General features: G+C 42.4%; 3 protein-coding genes across 10 annotated transcripts in view; 2 read left to right on the forward strand and 1 right to left on the reverse strand.

Moving 5' to 3' along the window:
• GOLGB1 (golgin B1) overlaps nt 1-18538 on the forward strand; it is a 93929-nt gene extending 75391 nt beyond the window's left edge. For 4 of the 8 annotated variants that reach the window (XM_033403328.2, XM_033403333.2, XM_033403334.2 and 1 more), the window contains 7 exons: nt 6090-6255; nt 6457-6594; nt 11739-11894; nt 13236-13333; nt 13789-13923; nt 15297-15402; nt 15662-18538. In XM_033403328.2, coding sequence (XP_033259219.1) covers nt 6090-6255; nt 6457-6594; nt 11739-11894; nt 13236-13333; nt 13789-13923; nt 15297-15402; nt 15662-15796 — 934 coding nt within the window. In that variant the 3' untranslated portion in view covers nt 15797-18538. Of the gene's footprint in view, nt 1-6089; nt 6256-6456; nt 6595-11738; nt 11895-13235; nt 13334-13788; nt 13924-15296; nt 15403-15661 lie in introns of those variants that run through there. The other 4 variants (XM_033403329.2, XM_033403335.2, XM_033403337.2 and 1 more) reach the window with 3 other exon arrangements.
• SLC15A2 (solute carrier family 15 member 2) overlaps nt 1-26674 on the reverse strand; it is a 779020-nt gene that overhangs the window by 232677 nt on the left and 519669 nt on the right. The gene's annotated exons all lie outside the window — the stretch shown is intronic.
• Nucleotides 20284-26674, forward strand: part of HCLS1 (hematopoietic cell-specific Lyn substrate 1) — a 28710-nt gene continuing 22319 nt past the window's right edge. The window contains exons 1-3 of the mRNA XM_004278545.4: nt 20284-20434; nt 22851-22934; nt 23505-23578. Of these exons, the coding sequence (XP_004278593.1) occupies nt 22851-22934; nt 23505-23578 (158 nt within the window). The 5' untranslated portion in view covers nt 20284-20434. The remainder of the gene's footprint in view (nt 20435-22850; nt 22935-23504; nt 23579-26674) is intronic.

The following is a 26674-nucleotide window of genomic DNA, read 5'->3' on the forward strand; positions in this document are numbered from 1 at the left end:
GTTCTATGCAACTTTATAATATGTGTGGACTCATGTAACCACCACTACAACAAAGTATACAGCTGCCCTATCATCACAGATGTGTCCTTTGTGCTACTAGTTTATAGTCACACTTTTCCCCTCCCTCCCATCCCCATATCCCTAACTTTTGGCAACCACTAATCTGTTCTCCATTTCTATAATTTTGTCTCATTGTGAGAATTTTTTAAAGTATGCAACCTTTTGAAATTAGCTTTACTCATGCATAATGCCCTTGACATCCGTTAACATCATTGTGTGTATCAATACTTCATTCTTTTTATTGATGAGTAGTATTTCATGGTATGAATATACTGCTTTAACCATTCACTCATTGAAGGACATGTGTTGTTTCTAATTTTTAGCTCTTATAAATAAAGCTGCTATAAACATTTGTGTATTGGCTTTTATGTGGACAATAAGTTTTAATTTCTCTGAGATAATTGCCCAGGAGTGCAAATGCTAGGTCATATAATAAGTGGCGTTTAGTTTTTTAAGAAACTGCAAAACTGTATTCCAGAATGACTGTATCATTTTATACTCCTACCAGCAATATATGAGTGGTCCAGTTTCAATATCAAATGCTACATCCTTATCAGCATTTGATATTGTAACTAAATTTTAGTTTTTTACAGGTATGTAATGCTGTTCCACTGTGGTTTTAATTTGCATAATGGCTACTAATGTTGAACATTTTTTTACATGCTTATCTATAGGTCCTTTTTGATGAAATATTTGATCATGTGTTTTGTCTATTTTCTAAGTGGGTTGTTAATTTTTACTGTTGAGTTTTGAGAGTTCTTTATGTATTCCAGATACGGGTTTTTGTTTTTTTCGTTTGCTTTTTTTCTCTCTCTAGTTGTGGCGTGCAGGCTCCAGGGCATGTGGGCTCTGTAGTTTGCGGCACACGGGCTCTCTAGTTGAGGTGCGCGAGCTCAGTGGTTGTGGTGGGCAGGCTTAGTTGCCCCACGGCATGTGGGATCTTAGTTCCCTGACCAGGGATCAAACCCGCACCTCCTGCTTTGGGAGGTGGATTCGTTACTGCTGGACCACCAGAGAAGTCCCCAGACACAGGTTTTTTTGTCAGATACATGGCTTGCAAATATTTTCTTCCAGTCTGCAGTTTATTTTTTTCATCCTTCCATTGAGAAGGTCTTTTTAATTTTGATGAAATCAATTTATTGATTACTTTTCTCTTTATTCAAATTCAGTAATTTTTATTGTCTGTCTTCAAGTTCACTGATAATTTTTCTTTTTCCTTCATCACTTCCAATCTGCTATTGAGTCCATTGAGTTAGCTTTTTATTTTGGCTATTGTAGTTTTCCATTCTAAAATTTCCATTCAGGTCTTTGTATCTTGCTGAGGCTTTCTCTGTTTTCATTTATTTCCAGTGTGTTAGTAGTTGTTTGTTGAAGCATTTCTATGATGGCCACTTTAAAATACTTCTATAATTCCATATATATAGTTCCAACATCTCTGTCATCTCGGGTGTTGTAATCTATTGATTTTCTTTTCTCAATCAAGTTGTGATTTCCCTGGTTTTTAGTATGATGAGTGATTTTCAGTTGTAACCTGGACGTTTTGGAGTCCTATAAGTTTTAAGACTCAGTCTTACTTAAATCTTTGGTAGGCTTCCACTGACACCATGCCAGCAGGGGAAGGGGAACACTGCCACTTTACTGCTAGAGGAGGGTGAAGTCCAGTGGGCTCCTTACTCAGCCTTCATTGATAACCCCTAGTGGGAGGCAGTGCCCTGATACTGCCAGAGGAAGTCCAGGCTCCCTACTTAGTACTCCACTGAGACTGCAGTTAGCAGGGAGCAGTGCCTCATTACTGTTAGGTGAGAGTAGAAGTCTAAGCTCCACACATGGCTTCCATTGATACCACTCAGGGGTGTGGAGGGCAGCACTTCATTGTCACTGGGCAGTGGTGAAAGTCCAGGCTCCCCACTTAATCTCCACTGACACTGCAGGAGGGTGATTGAGGAGGGGCACCTGTTACCACTGGTTAGTGCCCACAGTTCAAACTTCCCTCTGGCCTCTTCTGTTACTACCTCTGCAGGAACAGGGGGGAACATTTTTAGTCTGTTATGGGTGGAGGTGGATGTCCAGTCTCCACATGTTGTCTCCAATGACACCGTAGCGAGGGTGAGAGTGAGGGTGGTTAGAGAGAGGCACCTCTTTACCAGAGTGATGGACAGTCCAGTGTACACACTTGGCCTCTTCTTCTTCTTCTTCTTCTTTTTTTTAATATTTATTTATTTGGCTGCACTGGCTCTTAGTTGCAGCATGAGGGATCTTTATTGCCGCATGTGGAATCTTTAGTTGCAGCATGCAGGATACTTAGTTGCAGCATGCGGGATCTTTTAGTTGTAGCATGCGAGCTCTTAGTTGCAGCATGTGGGATCTAGTTCCCTGACCAGGGATCGAACCCAGGCCCCCTGCATTGGGAGCGCAGAATCTTAACCACTAGCCCACCAGGGAAGTCCCCACTTGGTCTCTTCTGACACCACCTAGCATGGAGGGTGAGGTGCACCTAGTTACCTCCAGGCAAGAATGACACTAATCTGTTCACTAGGAGTTTGTTAATGGCGGTAGGGAGATACTGTAGTCTTTCCATGGCGTTCTGCTGCAGTTGGGTGGTTATTGTCATTAATGTTTCTGTCTTGCTAGTCCTCCCCTTCCTGGGCCTTTGGCAAAAGACAGCAAACTTTTCTTGGCACTCATTCGTGTTCTAAGTTGTTGGATCCTCCCTCACCCAGTTTGGGATATGTAGAATTCAAAAAGGAAAACCAGTGAAGTCACCACCATGTCATTCCTTAAGTCCTAGAGTCCTGAGCTTCTCTACCTTCTTCTCCATCTTTTCCAGTCGTCTTATGTTTGGTTTTATATATAATTTCCAAGGTTTTTTTTATCTATACTTAGTGGGTGGAATAAGGAAAACTGCATCTACTCCATCTTGTCTGGATCTAGAAATCCAAGCCCTTTTCCTTTAAAGATGACTAACAGTGCTATATGTTCTACTAGAGGGAAAAAAATTATGATAGGAACTCAAATTTTGGATGGTTTTTTAATTCATTGTTTCAGATTTGATCTGAAAAGTAAAGGTAAAGAATAAGTGCTTAACAGTGTATAAAAACAGGTCCTGTTGTTGCAGCCTCATTGTTGGGACTTTATTACTGTTTCGTGTAAGATGGTGGTACATGCCACCTTAGTAAAATCAAACCCAAAGCTTTCAGAGTTTGATACTAAAAGGGGAATCTCCATGTTGGAAAGTGCTGCTGATCAAGCAGCACCTGCTTTGTCTCACCTGCTGCTACAGGACAAACATAGGCAAGTGAATACAGAGATTATGAGGTGGAATCTAGAGTCCCATCCAGGTTACATTATCTACCATGATGACAGATATCAATATAGTAAAATTATTATTGTAACATCCCTAAGAGAGCTCTTAATGTGTAGATAGAAGAGATTTGTTCCTTCACAGATCCTAGATGCCATGCACTTTACTAACGTGATATTTCAAAATAAACCTTAAGCAAGGTTTATAGAGCAAAATGCTTTTTAGAATTTGGTCATTTAAATTTTATGGAGTGAAATTACGTCCAAAAGATTTTCATATTCAACATCTTTACAGACTTTTTTATAAGTGAAAATATATTAAACTTATTCCATGGAGTTGGCAACTTCCCCAGATAATACAAGAGCACATTTTTTTAATCAAAGGATGATTGCAGAGAAGGTAAAAATACTGAATTTTTGCTCTCTGGGAATACAAATTGCTTCTGTTTCTTCTTTCTGGAATTGAACCCTAGAAGAAAGATGCTCCATTTTAACCTCATCCTTTTTCCGCCAGGGAATAGCTGCCCTAGCTTATTCTGTTAGAATCTCAATTCACCATCAAGAGATCATCTTCCCTCAGATGCACATTAATGTTGACCACTGAATTTAGGGCCCCCCAAAGGTGATTGGGAGCACATGGGAACATCACCTTGACATCTCCCATATTATCTCCAGACCACCTGGAACTAAAAAAAATATTGTGTCCAGTTGCTAGTGTAAACGGAAGAAGGGCTGCAAGGCTCTAAAGGGTTATTTTCTGCAGCCACTTGTTCCTCTTTAAACTTCCTCACAGGGCATTCTGAAAGGATACTTTCCTTATAAAGTTGACCCTTAAGGGAAGAGAAAAAGAGGGAGAAAGAAAATGATTTCTGGCCTATTGATTTTTTTCCTCCCTCATTTTCTCCCTTTCCACCTTTCTCTTAGCCTTTCTCCCTTTACCTTCCACATTTGAGAAGTTTTGAAGAAAAGAAAAATTGTATATCAAGTGGATGTGAGTAAATTATGAGAAGGAAAGGAAGACATTTAACGTCACTTTTAGAAGAAGAAAATGAGGACACAGATTTGATTCACTGACTCTAGGACCAGTTTCTTTAGCCAAATATCTTTAAGATTCCCTGTTTTTTGCTCTTGAAATACTTGGGAGAAATGAGGTTTTCAAACATGAAAAAGCTGGAACATCTCATTCAGACTTCTATGGCACTGGGTTTGGCTTATGAGAAGAGCCTGGATTTATACAGTAACATTTCTCTTCCACTTGTAGCTACTGATTTGCTTATTCTGCTCTGGTTCCTGTGCTCTCTTACTTAAGGGGTAAGTGAGGTATAGCCCGTTTATGGCTGTGTTCTCTTAAGTAATCAGGTTTGTTCCTTAGTGCCTCTTCTCCATTGAGGGTCTCTCCACACCATAACTACTTGTCCATCTTTCTAAACAAAATGGCGGCTTAAAGCTTTATGGAAGAATTGTGATCTTTCTTGTACATTCTCAGTCTTACACTCCTCCTTTCTTATTCTCTCTCATTTTTCACAGACAAATATCGGAGAAAGTGTTTTAGAAAATTTCTGTGCCTTTTCCATATAGTGGCCTTGTAATAAAAATTTATTTTAGTTTCTAAGTTTTAGCTCTGCCTTTTTAAAAAAATCTGACTGTAATCCAAGTCACCTCTTGACATAGCAGGATTATTTCATAATTGGTGTATGTCCTTTAGAAAAGAAAGGACCATTTTACCTTACTTCTAGAGAGAAACAAAAAAGTCAGATGCAATTCAAATAAAATCTTATATTTTTAGGAAAAATTAGAGACATGGGTACTATTCAAAGTAAACAGATGCTGCAGAAATTTGATTACAATCCTAATGGTTTTTTTCAATCATAGTGTAGAAAGAAGTAGAACTAAAGAATATGGCAGAGAGGCAGTTTTTGATAGAACTATGAAAATTAGCTGGGGTCAAATAGAAGCTTCCCTCTTGGTCAAATTCAGGGGATAAATAAATATCAGCAGTTTATATTTGTTGAGTGATTGTGATATGCCAGGCTCTGTGTTTGGTACATGACATAAAGTATCTCATTTAATCCTCACAATAATCCTAAGGAATAGATCATTTATTTCCATTTTACCAGTGAGGCTCAGAGAGATTGTTACTTTTACCCAGAGTCTCATGCCTAGTGTATGATAGAGCCAGCATTTGAACCCAGATCCTTCAGACTCTACAGTTGCATTCTCATAACCCTGATAGTATACTGCATCATGGCATCGCCTTTCTGAAGAATTACAGTGGTTTCCCATTGCTTAGAGTAAGTTTTATTTAGCATGGTGTTCAATGCCCCACAGGGTCTGACTTCTTTCCTCTTCACCCTCATTTCCTGCCCTATCCACTCTATACACTACTACAACAATTCTAAAACTCACTATATATATTCATTCTTGTGCCTTTTGTTCTGTTTGCTCCCTGAACCTGGAATGCTTTTCCCTTTATGGAAACCTGCCTGACTCATTGTTCAGGATTCAGACCAAATGCCTGCTTTTCTTCCCCAATCCTGCCAGTTGCAATTCTTTTTTAAGTTCTACTCCATCATCTTGCTGCATAGTTCTGTTTATAACATAAATTTCTCTCTGGTTATGTATTTTCTTTACTACGTCTCTACAGCCCATAATACTGTTTTAAATATGCAATTATTCATCTTTGTCTCACAAGTATATTTTTGCCTGTGACTATTTCATGTGTTTTCTAGGATGGAGAAGAGTTCCTGGGAAATTCATGAGAGGAGGATGAAGGAGCAGTACCTTATGGCTATTGCAGATAAAGATCAGCAGCTCAGCCATCTGCAGAATCTTATGAGGGAACTGAGATCTTCTTCCTCCCCGACTGAGACCCACAAAATGCAGTATCAAAGACAGGTGAGTGATTTCAGCACTGATTGCTACTCAGAGATAACCACTACCCAGGAAACATCAGCTTCCTGCAAGCTAAGTGCCCATCTGCCACTATTAGGCAAACCACCTGATGACTTCCTATGAGGTGGGCAGGGTTTCTGGAAGGAAGGATTTAAGCATGAACAATGTTAAGAGAGAATTTCATCAGTGTTTGTATCCTGGCAGGCATCCCCAGAGACACCAGCTTCCCTAGATGGATCACAAAACCTAGTTTATGAGACAGAACGTCTTAGGACTCAGCTCAATGACAGCTTAAAGGAAATTCACCAAAAGGAGTTAAGAATTCAGCAACTGAACAGCAAGGTAGGTGTTTCCTGCTAGGCTGGAGTTCAATTTCTTGTTTCCATGACTAGAATCAAGAAGGTAAGTAAAATCTGGTTAAGCCTGGCTCTAGCTGTATTAGGGGACAGAAGCTTTACCTTTCTCAGAGCCTGGGTTGCTTACCCCAAAGCACTGCACACAGGGCCATTTCCTTTTCCTCACCCTTGGAGAGTCCTTGGGAGCGATTTGGAGAAACCCATTCAGTAAGAATAAAAAAGCCAACTCCTTAAGGGAGCCTTCCTCCCCAACATCATCTCCCCATCTGTATCACTTGTTAGTAATATTGAGTTAACTCCCCACAAATCCTCCAGCAAGTTTCTCTGTATTTCCCAATAGTGTGTAACAGGGAAGTCTCAGGAAAGAGGATTTTCATGTGTGATTAGATAACAGGGACAGAGGTGAGAGATCTGCTCTTCATTTCACTCCATTTGTAAGCTCCCTCATTGTGTATTTAATGTTCCGGAATTAAAGAAGCCAGCTTGCTTTTTCCCAAACCCCAGCCTTGCCACTCTAGACACTCTAGGGAAGCATGCTGAAGTAGAGGACCTCTTTCTATAGGGAAGAGCTGCTTTGCCATATGGTTCCTAGAGCAAAAGCCAAGGTAAGATAAAAAAAGATTATTCTTGGTGCCTTCACATCTCTGTCTTCTCCCCTCATCCATTCTCTGGCTTCGCTTCTTCCTTCATCTGCTTCCCTTCCACCACCCTCTTATGAATTATTATACTCCTGTTGCTCTCTGACTAGTCAAAGTATTCTCTAGTGGCACCTCCTCTAGTTCTGCCTTCTTCAGAGGAAGCCAGCTAGGTAGTGTATGTTAGCACTGGAAGGGATTTAAGTAATCATTGAGACTCTGGAATCCAAAAATTAGCTTTGAGGAGGGCTATAAATATCCAAAAAATATATGCAGAATGGTGTGTGTGTGTGTGTAAATTTCTCATCACAAGAACTCAGGCATTCACCAAGGGATCTGTGATCCAAAAATGGTAAAGATCAGTAGGCTGTATCACAGATGAGGAAACTAAGGCCCAGAGGTATTAAGTAATTTGCCTGATGTGTTAGGAGGAGGTCAGACTGAGGTAAATATGATAATGTACATGGAAAAGCACAGTGCCTGGTTTATGTAGAAGGTACTTACTAAATGTTGTTAAATTCAACTAATTGACACTGAAGTATCAGAGACTGATAACACTATTAATTTTGGCAGAGAAATTTGCATTTTTTTAAGTAGGTTTGTTGATCAAAATGAATTGGTAAAATTGCAGACCCTTTTTGGGGAGGTTGTCTGGGAGTTTTTAGGGGGGCAGTGGGGAGACTCCAGAGCAGATCCTACCCAGTTCCTCTTCTAGCCTAGTCAGTTATTTCCAGAAAGTTCTGCCCTTCATAGCTCTGTAACACCTCCTCTTTCTAGAAACTATTCAATAGACTCCATCTCAACCTTTGTTATATTTGCCCTCCTGAACATTAGACTGTGAATCACTCTGGGCATTTGTCTTTTCCGGACAGTACTTTAAACTGCAATTAAGGGCTATTAGTAGATGATGAGGTCATTTTCGTGGACAGCAACTGAAACATTTTTCATGTAAATGTTTTACTGAAGTAAAACACCGAAAAGCACACAAATCACAAGTGCATCATGGTATATTTTCTGAAAGTGAAGACACCTGTATAAGCAGCACCCAGATCAAAAATCAGAACATACCAGAACCCCAGGAGTCCCTTGTGTCTTCTATTCACTACCACCACCTTAGAACTATGTATAAATGGATCATATCTTCTCTTTTGTTTGCTTCATTTATTTTGTGAGATTCATCCATGTTGTTATGTGTACTGTGATTTTTCTGTTCTCATGCTGTGTAGTATTTATTACATTGTAGGCATATAACAATTTCTCTATTCTGCTGTTAAAGAACTTTTGGGGTTTTCAGTTTTGAGCTATTACAAATAGTGCATATAGTTTTTTTTTTATAAAACAAGTAAAAGAGATTGAAACTATGTATTATGTAATATGTAATAAAGAATATAATTTGTTTTGAGAAACTTTAGTTTCAGTTACTTATATTTAAATACTGTGTTCTGGGTCATTATCAAAGTTATGTTTTCTTTAACAGCTTTATTGAGATATACTTCACATACCACTTAAAGTATGAGAAACACTGCATTAGATCACTTTCATTCTGGGTGAGAAAGAGTTCTTCCTTTAGAAATCAGCTGTAAGGAGGCATCTCCATCCCTAGAATTGGTTGTTCACTTATTCATCATTCATCAAAAACAAATAACTGTTATCTGCCTTCTATGAGCCTGGCCATACATTAGGTATTGAGGATACACAGTGACCCCTCATGGAGCTAATTGGTGATATTAAAGCCTCACTCTAAATGGGTCCCAGCTAGCTAGGAGGACTGCTTCTTAGGTCCTAGCATGGGATGGTAGTAGATGGGCTGTCAGCATAGAATGTCTCCTCTCCAAGCCACTGCCCTAATTCTTCCCATGGATGCTCAGATTTTATATGTATCTCTGCTAGCATTGTTGGATATTTGTATGTAATGCAAACTTAAAACATGAAACTTAAAACTTAAAAACATGAGGGGAATGATTATTGGTATCCTGTAGTCTCTATTCCCTACTATTCTGTTTTTACAAGTATAGATATGGTGAAATACAGTAGCTTATGAGTTAGAGCAGAGGTCAGCAAACTTTTTCTTAAAGACTCAGTAAATATTTTGGGTCTGTAGGCCATACCATTTCTGTTACAACTACTCAGCTCTGCAGTTGTAGCACGGAAGCAACCACAGATTACACGTAAACAAATGGGGTGGTTATGTTCCAATAAAACCTTATTTACAAAGAAAAGGCAGGGACTTCCCTGGTGGTGCAGTGGTTAAGAATCCGCCTGCCATTGCAGGGGACACGGGTTCGATCCCTGGTCTGGGAAGATCCCGCATGCCGCAGCGCAACTAAGCCCATGCACCACAACTACTGAGCCTGTGCTCTAGAGCCTGCGAGCCACAACTACTGAGCCCAAATGCCATGACTACTGAAGCCTGCATGCCCTAGAGCCCTCATGCCGCAACTACTAAGCCCACGCTCCACAACTATGGAAGCCTGTGCACCTAGAGCCCGTGCTGCTCAACAAGAGAAGCCACCACAATGAGAAGCCCTTGCAGTGCAACTAAGAGTAGCTCCTACTCGTCATAACTAGTGAAAGCCCATGCGCAGCAATGAAGACCCAACACAGCCAAAAAAAAAAAAAAAAAAAAAAAAAAGCAGTAGGCCCTGGCTCATAGTTTGCCAACCCCTAAACTACAGGGATCTACGTCTGTCCTAGACAGAACAGTGCAGACATTACAAAAGGTGGTTTGTATGAGGGTGGCTTAAAAGCAGTTAGACTTCTTAAGTTATGGGAATTTTTGCTTCCAGTGAGTTTTACTGGTCTACCCTTTCTCCTCTAGATCTTCCAAGAAAAATGTGTTGGATTTTTTCAACACTGAGTGATTGGGGGGGGGTTGTTTTTTCATTTATTTGTTTGGTTTTTCTTGGTATGGTTTGGGCTGCTTACTGTGGCCAGGAAAGTTGACTTTCTTCTATATTAGGAGAGGACCATATTACTCCCTGTCTCAGAACCCAGTAGTTGTCATTGTACCCAGCTACCTTTGTTTTCCAATTAGTATTGCTTCTTAAACATTTATATTCTTTCCTTTACTAACTGTTCCCACCCCTGAAAAACCCTACAACCTACTTAAGTTCCCTTGCTGAATTCTCAGATGGGACACCATCAGAAAGCAGATAGCGCTCCAGACTTGGAATCAAGAACCATACTTGAGTCCTGACCTGCCATCTTTTAGCCACATAACATTGGACAAGTCACCACTCATCTCTTTTTTGTCATTTGTAAGTGAAGATAGTGGTTCTTCCTCTAACTCTCTCAAATAAGATAATACTTTTGAAAGTGCTTTGTAAACTGAAAATTGTTCTTTAGAGGTAAGGTTATTTGTTGTGTTTTTCATTCTGGCTATGCAAATATTTTTGTTATACCACATGGATTTCTTGTTCTAATTTTCCATATGCATTAAATGTCCTTCCCAGTCAGAGTATCTCTAAAAAACTGTTTGTCCTTTCTCCTGTAAATGTTGATTCAACTTTTTTACACAAACGTTAACCCAGAATACTTACAAAAGAGAATACTTGAGAAAAGACTGAATGTGCAGCCAGGTACACCAATTTCCTTTCACATAATGTACGTTATCCAACAAAAAGGTACTTCAGAGAGACATCTCTGTGGTTGTTAATGTATCTGGATGTTAATCATAACTAAAGCTTAAAATTTGACAGCCTGCAAGTGAGGAATTAGAATTATAGTTCCAGGAAAACCGAATTCAAGTCATTGGGTGGAAGCTACAATAGGTAAATTTTTTATTCAGTATGAAAAAGAAAAATATCTGTTTTTGACGTAAAAAATGGCTTGGGCTGCTGGACACATTCAAGGGAAGACAGAATTACTACCTGTTACTCATGCAGTAGAGGAGAGCCCTGACTTGAGTGACTGAAATGCTTCCCCCTGTGAGAGTTGATGCTCCCAATATAGTTTCTTACATACATAGGCATAGTAGGATTTATTCTGTTTCTCCCTCTTACCACCTGTTATCATTTTTACTTTCTCGGTAGCTTGTAACTGTCTACAGCATTGAAGAATCTGCCCAGGAATATTATTGTATGAATTTTTAGGTGATAGCTCTGTCTCCAGCCATATTGAGCTCTGAGGATTATAGTCATTTATTAGTAATCTCAACTTGGACCCAAGCTATTGCCTTTCTCCTTTTACAGGCCTTGGTTAGCCTATCCTGTTAGACTGCTTTTGGGTTTCTGCCTCCTAGTTATTCAGTTAATGTACTAGGCACCATAAGTAAAGTTTTTACCACTCTTCCAGAATTGTTTTCCTTTCTCAGTTGAAAAATTCTGAGTTTTCTCATGTTGGAGGAACACAGTGCTATTTTTGCTATTATTGAAAGAAAGGTCTTGCATAAAAAAATTTGATCCTTAAGACTTAGGACAGTTTGCCTACACACTGCTCGTAGTGAAACTAGTGAAACAGTCCTATGGGCTGGTGCTCATCCTCTCTCCTATTTCAGTTCTCTCAACTGCTGGAAGAGAAAAATACTCTTTCCATTCAGCTCTGTGACACCAGTCAGAGTCTCCGTGAGAACCAGCAGCACTACAGCGACCTTTTCAATCACTGTGCGGTTCTGGAGAAGCAGGTTCAAGAGCTGCAAGCGGTGAGTGAGAAGGTGAGAGGCTGGGAAGAGTGTTGGGAAATTGAGTGCAGATGATAAAGCGTAAAGCACAGCATCGAAGAGGTTGATGTCTTCAGGCTGAGGATTCATTAGGTGTGATGGAGACAGTGAGAGGAGAGGAGAGGAGGAATAAGGTCCAGGAAAAACTAAAGAGTGAACGGTAGGGGCTTCCCTGGTGGCGCAGTGGTTAAGAATGCGCCTGCCAATGCAGAGGACACGGGTTTGAGCCCTGGTCCGGGAAGATCCCACATACTGCGGAACACCTAAGCCCGTGCACCACAGCTACTGAGCCTGTGCTCTGGAGCCCGCAAGCCCCAACCACTGAAGCCTGCGCGCCTAGACCCCATGCTCCGCAACAAGGGCAGCCACCACAATGAGAAGCCCGTGCACTGCAACGAAGAGTAGCCCCTGCTCGCCACAACTGGAGAAAGCCCGCGTGCAGCAACAAAGACCCAACGCAGCCAAAAATAAATAAATAAATAAATTAGTTTTTAAAAAGAGTGAATGGATTAGAAGGAAAAAGATGAGAGAGGTGGTGAGAGAGAAATCAAAAAGTGAGTGGGGAAAAAAAAAAAAAAGTGAGTGGGAAACAGTGATGACTGAGGCTTTTGGAAGGCCTTTTGCTTTAAGTAATAAGACAGCTGTAGGAAGATTTGGACCTGAGAAACAAAATAGGCAGAGCTGTTGACAGCAGTGGAGAGGAGAGGTTGTTGAAGTTGGAGGAGACTGAGAGTTAGGGTGGAGGTGAATAGGACATGGAAGGAAGAGGAGGGGTTGGGGAGGAGTTGTTGAATAAGGGAAGGAGCAGAGTAGCTTCTGGAATGTACATGAACCTCCACTAGAAGAAAGCAGATTTCAGTGGTAAGCCTTTAAACTTTTTTTTTTTTTTTTTTTTTTGGGGGGTACGTGGGTCTCTCACTGCTGTGGCCTCTTCCGTTGCGGAGCACAGGCTCCGGACACGCAGGCTCAGCGGCCATGGCTCACGGGCCCAGCCGCTCCACGGCATGTGGGATCTTCCCGGACCGGGGCACGAACCCGTGTCCCCTGCATCGGCAGGCGGACTCTCAACCACTGCGCCACCAGGGAAGCCCCTTAAGAGGAGAGATTCAAGAATGAGAATCTGAAGGAAAATCTAATAAAGAGTTTTATGTAGGAGATTAATCTATTAGAACAAAAGATTCTCACTTCTAAATCTGTACCTAAAGAGAGTGATAACGGAGGTATTCCTCTCCACATTTCTCTTTCTCTCCAATGCCTAAGTGAGTTCTCAGTTTGCCTAAGCACAGTTTCTTAACTGCTTTCATCACTGAATTACTAAACTTATTCTTCTTCTAGGGACCACTGAATATAGATGTTGCTCCAGGAGCTCCCCAGGAAAAGAATGGAGCTCACAGGAAGGGTGATCCTGAAGAACTGAGGGAGCCACAGCTAAGGTTGGGGAGGAGTTCTCAACCCCGGAGCGTGTGCTGTGTCTGCAGAAATTGGGTGGTCATCGAGTTAGAACAGGAGTCCATTGTATGGATTTACTATGCCTTCTTATCTTACTGGCCTCACAGAATTAATGTGAGGATTAAAAGTGACAATTCTAATAACAAATTGTGTGTGAATAGTTTATACAGCAACCCCCCTGCCCCACACACACCTTACTAATGTTATGGTGTTCAAATGAAAGCTATTCAGTCAGTCCCTAAAATCTCTTAAAGCATTTCCTACAGCTTTAAGAGATTTTCCTACATCTCTTGACAGGTATGCTTTTAAAATATTCTTTGTGTTTGTACAGTTTTCTATAAATTTTCATGCTTTATAACCTTATGAAGACTTCGGATCCCTTGTGTCAGCAACTATGTCCTGCATCTAGTGATGCTGTTGTTCTCCTTTTGTCCTGAAGCTTTTCTGAAGCCCAGCAGCAGCTGTGCAACACTAAACAGGAGATGAATGAATTGAGGAAGCTGCTGGAAGAAGAACGTGACCAAAAAGTGGCTGCTGAGGCTGCCCTCTCCATGGCCGAGGAGCAGATCAGGCGGTAAAGGGCTGAGGGACACAGCCTCTGTTCACTTCTGACCCTTTCTGATCATACTCATGTGCATTTCAGTGGCCAGACTTGGGAATAATTAGGATCTAATTCTAATTCTCACTACAGATGGGTGCTGTAGTGAGGGTAGGATCAAGACAAGCCACGTTAATCCAAGCTCAGCCCCTCCGCAATTCCCTCTTTGGCCCTGATGCAGAATGGAAATTGAGGCAGCTAATCAAGCGCTGCCTCCCAGGCCTGGCGCTGCCGTTGTCGTGTTAGCACCTCATACGCACTCTGCAGTGCTTGTGGAACTCAGCAGACTTGCCATTTAAAAGCAGCTCACCAATACTTATAAACATCTCCTCCTTCCTCACCCTAGCCTGCAGAAGGTGACAGACTGACCTACATGGTACCAGACCATTCTGTCCGCATCAAGGCTGCCCCTGAAAAGCTTATCTTATGGAGGAACAGACACAGAAGGGGTCCTGTTCAGCCAGCCTGGCTCTCGTGAGGAGAACAGGCAGGATGGAGCTAGGCTGGGCATGTTCAGTTTCTCTTTCCAGGCTCACAAATCAGATTAAAGTGTTCCTTCTCTCCTGGAGAAAAGTGTGGGCCCTGCCAAGAAAGTCCAGGAGTTTTAGGCTAATGGACATACCTTCACATGGAGGAAACATCAGGAGTAGAGTTCCATCCTCCCCACCACGATTAAAACGTGCATCCCTCTAGGCAAATGCTTGATCAAGTGTGCGCTATGTTTACTCACAGCCCCTTGATACATTTCTCATTTTTGTGAGAAACCATTGAGTGGATAAAGGCAGCTTCTTCACTAAATGGAGAAGTTCCAGTATTAAATAAATAAGCAAATCAGCAAAAAATGAAGCAGAAAGCAGTAGAGGCTGCCAGTTCAGTTTAATTGTAAGAACCCCACAAAAATCTTTCTTGGATGCTTTTGCCTATTAGCTTTTAATAAATGGAAAAAAAATTAATGAGCTTCTCTGAGTCAGGTATGGTGTAGCAGAGGTTTAGAGACACACCTGGGTTTTGAATTCTAGCTCTACATCTCACTAGCTGTGCCACCGTGGAAAAGTACTTTTACCTCCTTAAGCCTTACTTTGAAGATAATAGCACCAACCTCAAACCTGAGGATTAGATGTATGTAAAGCATGTGATCCAGCATCTGATCCACAGTAGGCAGTCAATTCCTGGTAATTATTACCATCTCTACTGCTGCTGAAAGAAATCTGTCTGCCCTTACACTCCTTGCATGGGGGTGGGGCCGTGGGAGCAGCCCTTGCTGCAAGTCCCTTACCCTGCATCACATGACAAGAAGGCCATCAGCTTCTCATGCCGTGGACCAATGCCTCTTTTTTTTCTCAACACAGGTTGGAGCATGGCGAATGGGACTCTGCCCGGTCTCCTATCATTGGCTCCTGTGGCTCCCAGGAGCAGGCACTGTTAATAGATCTTACAAGCAACAGTTGTCGAAGGGTAAGAAGGGAGAAGGATAAAGAGAGGGTACTGTACTCTCAGACAGGGCTGGCTGTGTTGAGGGCAAGGGGTCAAGGAGGAGGAATGTGGGCCTGAGACTGGAAGGATATGGAAGGTTGGAAGAAACTAGTGGAAGCTGCCAAGTCGTTGGCCCCGAGGGGCTTTCTCTCAGGTTACCTCTTTTCTACAGTGGTTGGAGAAGGGAAAGGGACAGATCTCTATAGGGCAAAACTCTCTGACTTTCAAATTTTCCTTTCAGACCCGGAGTGGTGCTGGATGGAAGCGGGTCCTGCGTTCGCTCTGTCATTCCCGGACACGGGTGCCACTGCTGGCAGCCATCTACTTTCTGATGGTTCATGTCCTACTTGTTCTATGTTTCACAGGCCATCTATAAACCTAGTTCTCACCTTTTGGATCACTCCCCTCAGAACTTGGAATTCCCTCACCTCTAGCATCAAAACCATCAATTCCAATGGAACAATCTTCCCACTTACAGGTCCTCTCTCCAACTCTCCACAGAAAGTGCCTGCAAAAAGAGGTGGATATGAGCACAGGTTAGAGCTGCAGGGACCAGTGAGTCTGCTTTCTTCTACTGTCCAGGACCTGACTCTTCTGCAAAATCTGAGGAGGCCCCACCGTTGGTTATTGAGCCCAATATTTGTTCAGATTTTGCAGGGCCCTGATCTTTTATGGTCCTATGAAAGATGCTGAGGAATGTCTTTCAGCCAGGAGGACGGTTCCAATAAACCTAATAATCAGAAGTCCAATATCATTTTGATTGATACTTTCTTTGTCTCATGTACCTTATATTTTGTCCTGCTTCAGAGGGAAGGTGAACCTGCCATAAACAATGGCAGGGGGAATGTTCTGGGGAACATTATCTCATAGGATATCTAATTAGGTCTCTGGCAAAATAGAGCCAGAATAGAAGAACTCCCCAGGGGTTTTAGCTGTTGGATCACAGGGGAGGACGGCATCGCTTTCCCTGGCTGTTCAGGCATAAGTGGAGTGAGAGTCATGGTCCTGGACTGTAAGGTGAGGATCCCACTACTTATCCCTTCATCACATGTGTACTAAGGTATTAAGTGGCCTGTGCCTTTCCTTTCACTGAAAGGCAAGAGGAACTGGCTATGGACAGTGGGATTCAATTTTTGTCATTTGTGTGTTATCTGAATAAGCCTCGAATGTGGACCCTAAGACAGTACCCTAGGAACCAGTCCTAGGTGAGGCACTGACTCCCAGCCAGGGAGGTCTGACTGCTGTGACAACCACTCCTAGCTGCTTGAAGTACGAAGCTGCTTTGCTGTTGGTGACAGTTATTCCAGTTTCTCATTGCGTCGTCATCTGCCTTCTGCGGTAACAGAGAGCTGAGGAAAATGGAGGGAGATTATAGAGAAGACAAAATATTTAAATCCAAGCCTGAGAATGACAGCCGGGTTTGAATTCCGTTTGTGCCTATTCCCCAGCTCTCCTTTCTCCAACCCTTACCCGTTGGTTATTTTCTCATTTTGCACATGTTCCCTGCCTGCTCTCACCACCCAGAGAGGAGAGAAAACTGGTGGACAGACTGATCCGCTCTAATCCTTTGTTCTGTGGTGGCCAAATCATGGTCACAGCAACCCAGGAACTTTCCTGAACAACTGTAAAATAATAAAATTATTTTCAGAATGAAATACTGTGGTGGCGTGTAAATGCATGTATACACAGGTGCTTACATATATGTGTGTGCATGCTGAGGAGAGGAAGGTACATAGAGGAAGTAGGGATGGAGTAGCCAGGAATTACCATAGGAGTAGAAAGCTCTGCATATCCAGGCTTCATTCTCACTGGCCAGCGTCCGGCTGCTTGCGTCCTTCTAGCCTTAGCTGCTAGACCCCAGGGTGGTGAAGCAGAGTGAGGAAATTCCATCCTAATACTGAACCAAACAAGCTGGGCCTTAGGGCATGAGATTCATGCAGGTTTTTGCCTGGGCCTGGGAGAACTGTCTGGTGCATATTGAAAACATTTTGTCCCTAGGGATCCCTCTGGGTAGGAGTGCGGGAAGGGAAGTCTCATAGGGGAAAAGCAGGATGGGCATTATGATGTGTTTACATCAAGTCACTGCTTGAGAAACGCTAGCTCACTTTCTCAAGGTACAATAAGTAAATTGAACCACGTCTATCTGGCTTTAAGGCCCATGCTTGCTATTGTCTCACTGCCTCTCATCAAGAGTGAACTTGGGGGACTTCCCTGGCAGTCCAGCTGTTAAGACTTGTGTTCCCAATGCAGGGGGCACGGGTTCGATCCCTGGTCAGGGAACTAAGATCCCACATGCCACACGTTGCGGCCAAAAAAAACCACAAAAGAGTGAACTTGGGACATTTGCTAAGGAGAGGTGCACTTGATTGTTTGTTTGTTTGTTTTTGCGGTACGCGGGCCTCTCACTGTTCTGGGCCCTCCCGTTGTGGAGCACAGGCTCCAGACGCGCAGGCTCAGCGGCCATGGCTCACGGACCCAGCCGCTCCGCGGCATGTGGGATCTTCCCGGACCGGGGCACGAACTTGTGTCCCCTGCATTGGCAGGTGGACTCTCAACCACTACGCCACCAGGGAAGCCCTTGATTGTTTTTTAATTTAATTTTATTGAAGTGTAGTTGATTTACAATGTTGTGTTAATTTCTGCTGTACAGCTAAGTGATTCAGTTATACATATTTTTCATATTCTTTTCCATTGTGGTTTATCACGGGATATTGAATATAGTTCTCTGCTATACAGTAGGAACTTTTTGTTTATCCATTCTTTATATAATAGTTTGTATCTTCTAATCCCAAACTCCCATCCCTCTCCCCCCCCACCCCCTTGGCAGCCACAAGTCTGGCCTTTATGTCTGTGAGTCTGTCTCTGTTTCGTAGATAAGTTCATTTGTGTCATATTTTAGATTCCACATATAAGTGATATCATATGGTATTTGGCTTTCTCTTTCTCACTTACTTCACTTAGTATGATAATCTCTATGTCCATCCATGTTGCTGCAAATGGCATTACTTCATTCTTTTTTATGGCTGAGTAGTATTCGATTGTATGTATGTATCACGTCTTGTTATCCAAGATGGGCTTTCTTGTCATCTATGATTAAATTCTATGATTTCTCTAAACATCTGTATCTGGATGGTGTGTCACAATATCTGGTCTGATCATTTCTATTTTTGACCCAAAATTAGGACTCAAAATGTTCTAAAAGATTTTTTTTCCTTCTACAAATTTACTCTTCCTTAAAATAATTTTGGTGCTGCCATAATAAATAGGTTATGAAGTAGGAGAAATAATCAGTTGATCTCCATGCTAGGCGTAGAATCCTTAGATTTGGAAGTGACTAAAGTCTTACGTTCCTAATGCAGAAATCCCCTCCTCTGTATCTTGGACAAATTTCATCCATTATCTGTTTGAATCCATTGGGGAGCCCACAACTGAGCAAATGAGGTCAGGACTCCATGTCAATCAAGATTAGGAGAGGCTTGGTCAGATACAGTAACAAACACCCCCAAATTCTCAGTAGCTAAAACAGTAATTAGTTTTTAGGATTATTTTTTAGTCAAAGACTCCAAGTCCCTCACACAATGGATGGAGCTCTACTTGTATTGTAATTCTTAGTTGGGGACCCTCTCACTCAGGGACCTAGGCTGCCAGAGGAGCCACTCTGGAGAGTTGCAGGTTGCCTTGTGTCTACTGCGAAAAAAATGCACAACCTAAAAGTTGAGAATTATGTTTTATTTGGCAGACAAAACTGAGGACTTAAACCCAGGATGCAGCCTCTCAGATGCTCTGAGGGACTGCTCTGAAGAGGTAAGGGAGGAGCCAGGATATATAGGAGTTTTTGCAAAGACCAGATAGTCGGAACTTCAAAAGATTACTGTTAATGAAAGAAAAACAGATATCTCAAGTTAATTTTCTGTGTATGGGAGGAGGTAAGAGTCTGGGCTCATTGATATGCACCTTAGCTATCTAGGGCCAGTGTCCTGTTCTTTCCCATCCTGAGTCCCCTCAGGCATCACCCGTGGCTTGATAGCTGCAGCATCCTTTATTTACTGATAATGATAGGCAACATTTTTTTCATTCACACTTGGTAAGCAGTGGACACAGGAGCATAGCAAAGCTTGAGCTGGTCTTGAAGTCTCACTTCGAGTCTCACTTGATGTTTCACTTCTTACATTTCACTGGTCAAAACAAAGTCACCTGAGCAAGTCTGACTTCAAGAGTGAAGGGAGGGGCAGCAAATCTTACAGAACAGTAATAACAGAATACCACAAAGACCTTTCATCATCTGGTACCACTTAGCTTTTTCAGACTTCTTCCTACTACCTGGGACCAAATCTTTCTGAATTAGCTCACACTCCTCACTGCCCCCTTAACAATCTCTGAACTTTCCTCCCTCCATGTCTTGCCTTTCCCCTATGAGTTATGCCCTTCCATCATTTGATTGATCAATGTTTATTTGAACATCTACTGTATGCAAACCCCAGTTTTTAGTACTGTGCGTAATGTGGAAGTGACTTTCTTTTTAAATCTTATCTTTCAAAACCACATAAAAATCATTTTTTCCATTAAACCTTTCTTGATTCCTTCAGCCCATACCAAATTCTCTAAATTTCTTCAATATAAACAGATACAATTGCCCACCTATTTGGGACACAAATAGTGTTGTACAGCATTCTTCTATGTGCTTTCTAGTTGAACGTTTTGCTCCCCTGACCAGATTATAGACTCTGAGAGTAAGAGCAGCACTTTTTTATGACCTCTGGAACCCTCAAAGCCTTGCAAAAGAGTAAGCACAGAGCATTTAATCCTTATTTATTTCAATGCCTCAGCAGAAGGAACTGACTCAAACTTCAGGAAGTAGCTGTGAAGACAGGGTAGCAGGAAATGACAGAAAACCTGAATACGGAACTGAAGCAGCAGCTCAGAGTTTCTTGCTCTGAAGTGGCAGGAGCTAGAGAGGAGCCGAGTGTCTACCTGAGGAGCCGAGAGCCTAGAGCAAACGCTTGCGCGGTTAAAGGTGGGTACTCCGGGCAGTGGGAAAGTTGGGGAGCATAGGACAAGAGTTGAAGTGAGAGGACTCTGCCTGACTTTTCGTCCTTGCTGAGCTGTGAAGTCCCTGCTAGTAAGCTGCTAACCTTTCATGGCCAGAAGGCCGGCCTGGGTGTGAGGTCTTGTGGATAACAAGCATCTGGGGATGGAAGCAGAAGGGAGATGCTGGAGCCCAGGGAACGCGATCCAGCAGCCACCCAGGACCCCTGGTTTCTGCCCACAATCTACAATCCTCTCTAAGGCCCGATGGTCCTAGGCACTGAGCTGGGAGGAGGACCACTGGAGATGAGACAGTCTCTGCCCCTGGAGAGCTTATGGTCTAGCAGAGAGACAAAACCCACAGGAGACATTGCAACAGATCAGGAAGTAGTGGTAGCTAATGTACACCAGTGCTGAGAACCAAGTGCCAGATGAAGGTGTGGCGGTTCGATTAGGGCTAGTTTCTCTGATTGTAGGGTCATAGGATCCCAGAATGTCAGAAATGGAGGGGACTTGATGAATTAGCGAGGTTAACCTCTCCATTTATTTTCCCTTGGGAGAAACAGTATCAGAGAAGTTCAGTGATTTACCAAATTATTTAAGTTAATATTTGTAAATTGCCTAACCTGGTACCTGGCAAATAAGTACATACCCTCTCTACTTTGACTCCCTAACCCATATTCCCACAGAGCTGGATGATCTGACTCTCTGTCCGTGTACTTTACTCAGGCAGCCTTAAGAAGAGGCCCTCGATTGTGCCTGATATCCTGGCCACCAGGCCTCACCGACTTATTCTCTGGTCTCCCACCTCTAGATAGTACCTCTTGGCTTCCGTATTTCCGGCCAGTAGCTCAAGCATACTAAATTGTCTCTGTGTCAGAAACCCTTCCCTCTGTTTCAAAAATACATGAGGATGGCAGGCTTATGGGAGAGTCAACCTGAGACCTGGGAGGAACAGCAAGAAAGAGGACAGGACTATCGGTCCTCACTGCTTCCTTATTGCTCATGAATATTTCAGAAACTTCTCTTTTCCAGTTTTCTGTGTGAACTTTTGTTGCAGAGCAGCCCAGGAGCCAGGACCATAGGTCTTATCAATGTGCCCCCCACCATGCATTACTGTTGCCCCACAGGGGAAGGCAGAGCTGCTCTTGGCAGTGACTCATCGCACAGTGCAGCTGACTCGGTCCGTACTTCCCCAGTGTCCTCTTTGCATCTTGTTAACCAATCTACCCCCAGATTTCCCTTGGACTGGTTTCCAAGGGGTTTTTCAAAGAGCTGGAGAAGGATGGAGTTTTCAAGTGGAAAGGAGAATTGGAGAATCTGAGCACCTCTGGAGAGACTGGAGGGTCTTAGGAGTGGTTTTAAGATGGGCTTGTTTAAAAGACAGTAAACAGTGTGGGGAAGGAGTCTGAGCAGGGAAGGGTGGGCAGGGAGTTGCCAGCCAGCAAGTGGTACCAGGGTCAAGAAGTCTCAGCACCAGAACAGATGGGCATTGTCTGTTGTTTCCTCTCCACACCAAGATCCAGGATCCCACAGATGCAGAGCACCTGTGCAGCTCCTCACACAGGACTGGCAGGGCCAGCAGAAACACTGGGGATGCCCTAGTGGAATAACAATTTGACACCCCCTCAAAGCAGTGTTCTCTAAATATTTCTCTAACATTTATTTAGTTAATAAAAGTCAAATAATTCTTAATGTTCAAAACAAGGGGCTTATTACATGCTCTTTTTTGAACCAGTTATCTACTTTCAAAGTATAATTAAACTGTTTTTAAAAATTGAACAATAAATGAATTATTCTTAGCAAATAATGCTTCCCCATGCATTGTTCAGTTGAGGAATTTCAGCTGAGTGCCCCTACTGACACACAGCTGTGCAGTGGCCAGTATTGAGTGGAGGTTGGAAAAATCCTCAACGGCGTTTAGCAGGTTGTAGAGGAGTGTAGATGTTCACATTATCAAGAGCTGGACAAATATATATCTCAAGAACTATGAAAGAAGTTATATGTAGATACCTGAGTGAAATGTTGCTGTAATTCCAGGGATGTTCTAGCAATCCTCATTGATTACCTCTTCAAGCCACTAGCTGGCTGGCCTCTTGACACAAGTGAAGGATCTCAGCCATTTGACACCCAGGTTATTTAGTATTACCTACATTCATGATGACTTCAGTCCAGACTAATGAGCCCAGGCCACATTAGTTTGTCTTAAATAAATCCACATCCCCCTTCCTCTAACTGAGAAAAAGTGCTTTCCTAAAACTTCCATCTGCTTTGCCTCAGATTCTATTTTCTTCTAAGAAAAAAATAGCCTGAAACGTTGGCTGCTATATCATTGACTTCAGCGTTCTTGTTTTCCCTCTTCTTGATTTTTTCACCTAATCAATCCCATTTTCTGTCACCCTCAGATGTGGAAGTCTGTAGTAGGTCATGATGTATCTGTTTCCGTGGAGACCCAGGGTGATGATTGGGACACAGACCCTGACTTTGTGGTGAGTGTGGAAATAGCTTTCCTTGGACAATGAAGGGCAGTGGGCAGGCGTGTGGGCCACTCTGTAACCCTTGAGGGGGCTTAGAAAAAGTCTGGGACTGGGATAGCCCTCATGGTGGGACTGCCTGGCAGGACAGTTTGCTGTCATGAGTGGGGCCTGCATGATAGCCTGTGCTGAGGATGGAAGGAGACGGGTGCGGAGGAGTTTGACATTGTGATTGACAGGCTATGGCAGGCTATGCTGAGGGAACAGGTTAACTGGGTGTCCTTTGGCGTGTGAGCCAGGATTTGAGCTGAACATGTATAATTTGGGGGAATTCGGAAGTTGTAGGAGACCTAAAGAAGAAAGTTTGAGGGATGCAGAGTAGAAAGGGAGGTTTCAGAGCTCACCAGCTTAATTTTAACATGGGGGCCTGGGTGGGATAAGCACAGAGAGGAGTCTGAGTAAAGTCCCTGAGTGCCGGAAGCAGCTAATGCAGGGGACGTGGGGGTTATGTGTGTCAGCTGTGTGGCCTCTCTCAGCCTGGCACATTTCTTGCCATCACTTATTGCTGAGTGTTGTCTTTTGTAGAATGACATCTCTGAGAAAGAACAACGGTGGGGAGCCAAGACCATTGAGGGGTCTGGACGCACAGAGCACATCAAGTAGGTACCAAAAGGACTGGGAGGAGGGAAAGAGGTATGGGAAGAACCCAAGGAAACCTTGGAGACTCAGGAGAAGGCGAGGAGGGAAGGAAAGAGGGAAATTCCTGTCTGTGTGTCTTTGCTTTTCCTTCAGTCTGTCCCCATGTGTCCCTTTGGGTGTCATTGTGTATTTGTTTCATGTCTCTCCTCTTATCCCCCCAACCCTATTATCTGTCTTTTATTTCTAACCACTCTGATATTTCCCCAACTGTGCCTATTATTATAACTGTTTCTCTTCCGTCAGTAAGGCATGAGGAATTCAGAGAGGGAAGTGCTGAGCTTGTATCATTTACTATCTATCTATTCACATAAATGTAAATGTGTGTCTGGATTGTAGGGTGACTTCTGATGGGCCAAGGGGGATTCAGTAAAATGTCAAGATAAAGAACTCAGAATAAATGCTGTAAAACAAGGACAATATCAGGTCCCATACCTGGTCTAATTGCCTTTTAAAATAAAAATTTGTGTTTGGCTACTTAATAGAAGTAGGAAGCCATGAATGGTAATATGAAGAAATATGACACTTGGAAAACCTGTTGATGTATAGGGATCTTAAAGATTATAACCCAATATTTTACCAGAAAAAAAAAAAGCAAAACAAACAATAAACTCTGATACCATAACAGAGAAGGAAGTTACTCACAGACAAATCCAGGGGTTTCTGTGGGATATGTTGTGTATTAGGATTGAGAGATTCTCTCTTCTTTAATAATCCATGGATTATTCGGGATCATCTAACCAGGGCTGTTTGCTTTGGATAGTGTCAGAATGTCCAATAGACGCAATAAACAGTATAACAGGAGCAAAATTTAAAAGTAAATAAATAGGCAAAATTAATCTTTTTTAAGCTCCATTTTAACTCCCCTCCCCCACAAACAGCAGTGTTTTTACCTCATTTTCTTCTAGATTTTAAAAAGTGTCAGTGGATTATCACATTGCACAAGAAACACACTATGAAAACCTGGCACATGTTTATACAATTGGATAATATTCAGTACTCCACAGTGTTGTTTAATCAGACATAAATGATTTATTTCAAGTAACTGTAATGAATATCATATTTAAAGAAAGTAGGCAATTCTGGAAGCAGTTGGAAAGCAAAAACATGGAATTGGGTCATGCAGGAAGCTTCTTTGATGCTCCTCTGTAGGCTCATCAATCCTACCCAAAGTAAGACGTCTTTCCTTTTCTGAGAAAAGGCCGCTCAGTCCTAGTATCCTGAAAACTGTTAAGATAAGCATACAAACTCTCCTTGTACCTTTCCCCTCCCAGTGCCTGTCTTATGCAGAGTAGGAGTAGAACATTTTAAAGAAGACTCCTAAATCCCTGCCATGATCTTATGGAAAGAGCTGGAGTTTGGATATCAGATAGATTCAGATTCAATTCACAGCTTTACCATTAATAGCAATGTGAGTTAGACATATAGCCTCTCTGAAACTCAGCTTATTTATTTATCAAATGAGGATAATAATAGCTACCTGGCAGGTGTATGGTTAGAATTCAATGAACTAGCATATAGCAAAATCTAGTGCAGTACTTAGCACCACTTAGCAGCTCAATAATGTTATTTCTCTTTCCTGTTAATATAGATTAGTTGAATCAGATTTTCTTCCTAAAAACCTAAAAGTAAACATGTAAACAGATGGCGATCTTCATTCTTCCTAAGTGGCGTTTACCTGGACTGTTGTGTTACACAGTCCAGTATATATATTACTCTGACTGGTGACCGCTAGAGTTGTAAAATGTGGTGACCCTGGGTGTTTCCTTATTAGCCTAACTGAATCTATATCTGATAGAATAAGTGGTGGAGACATTTACACAAAAACCCACTCCCCTCCCGTTTACCCAGGCTACTGAGGTATAAAAGCTCAGTCTCTGCTAGTAACTAACCAGGTGATCCTGGACAGGTCACTTCCCTCTCTGATTCCCAGTCTTGCCATTGGGATCAAAAAGACCTCTACAGGACCTTCCAATAGTAAGCCTCCAATACTCTGGGATTCTTTCTGGCTAGTGTGGGCTAGGAAAACCTTTAACGTCAGATGGGAATCACTAAAGTCCTTGGAAAGGAGGGGAAGTTGAACAGGAGAACAGTAGCTGCAGAGCTCAGATGACTCAAAGCAGGAAAAGGAAGTGATTGTGGTTCTCATTAATCTCACTACCATCCTCTACACCATGATCTTTCTTTTTTAAGTCTGCCTAAAATATATTTAGTTTGGGGAATGGTTTGGTAATTTGGTGAATAGTTCAAATGATCCTATCCATCCTTCATCTATTGTGTAGAGAAGTCCTGGGCCAGGCAGCTCCAAGCAGCCTAGTGCTTCCAGGAGCTGCCAGGTTTTCAAGGGCTCTTGCATTTTCTCCATCTTCTTCTCCCCACTTTTGCTCACTTGTGCCCATGTGCCTCTTTTTTTTTTTTTTTTTTTTTTTTTTTGTTCGGTACGCGGGCCTCTTACTGTTGTGGCCTCTCCCGTTGCGGAGCACAGGCTCCAGACGTGCAAGCTCAGCGGCCATGGCTCACGGGCCTAGCCGCTCCGCAGTATGTGGGATCTTCCCGGACCGGGGCACGAACCCGGGTCCCCTGCACCACCAGAGAAGCCCCCATGTGCCTCTTTACAGTCGATATACCCCTCCCCACCCCTGGCTGGATGTAAACACTGATCTGCTTCTTGTCACTACAGATTAGTTTTGCCTATCCTAGAATTTCATGTACGTGGAATAATATAGAAGGTATTCTTTTGTGTCTGTCTTCTTTCACTAAGCATAATATTTTTGAGATCTATTCATGGTCTTGTGTATATCAGTCTTTTGTTCCTTTTTAATGTCAAGTAATTTTGCATTGTACAGATATACCAGAGTTTGGTTTATTAGCCTGTTGATGGACATTTGGGTTGTTGACAATTTGGGACTATTACAAATAAAGCTGTCATGAACATTTTGATCCAAGTCTTTTTGTTAACATATATTTTTACTTCTCTTGGGAAACACCTAAATGTGGTAGAATTCCTGAATCATATAAAAAGTGTGTTTTAACTTTTTAAGAGACCAGTAAACTGTTTT

The sequence above is a fragment of the Orcinus orca genome, chromosome 5 (assembly GCF_937001465.1).
Source record: "Orcinus orca chromosome 5, mOrcOrc1.1, whole genome shotgun sequence".
NCBI classification, from domain to species: Eukaryota; Metazoa; Chordata; class Mammalia; order Artiodactyla; family Delphinidae; genus Orcinus; species Orcinus orca.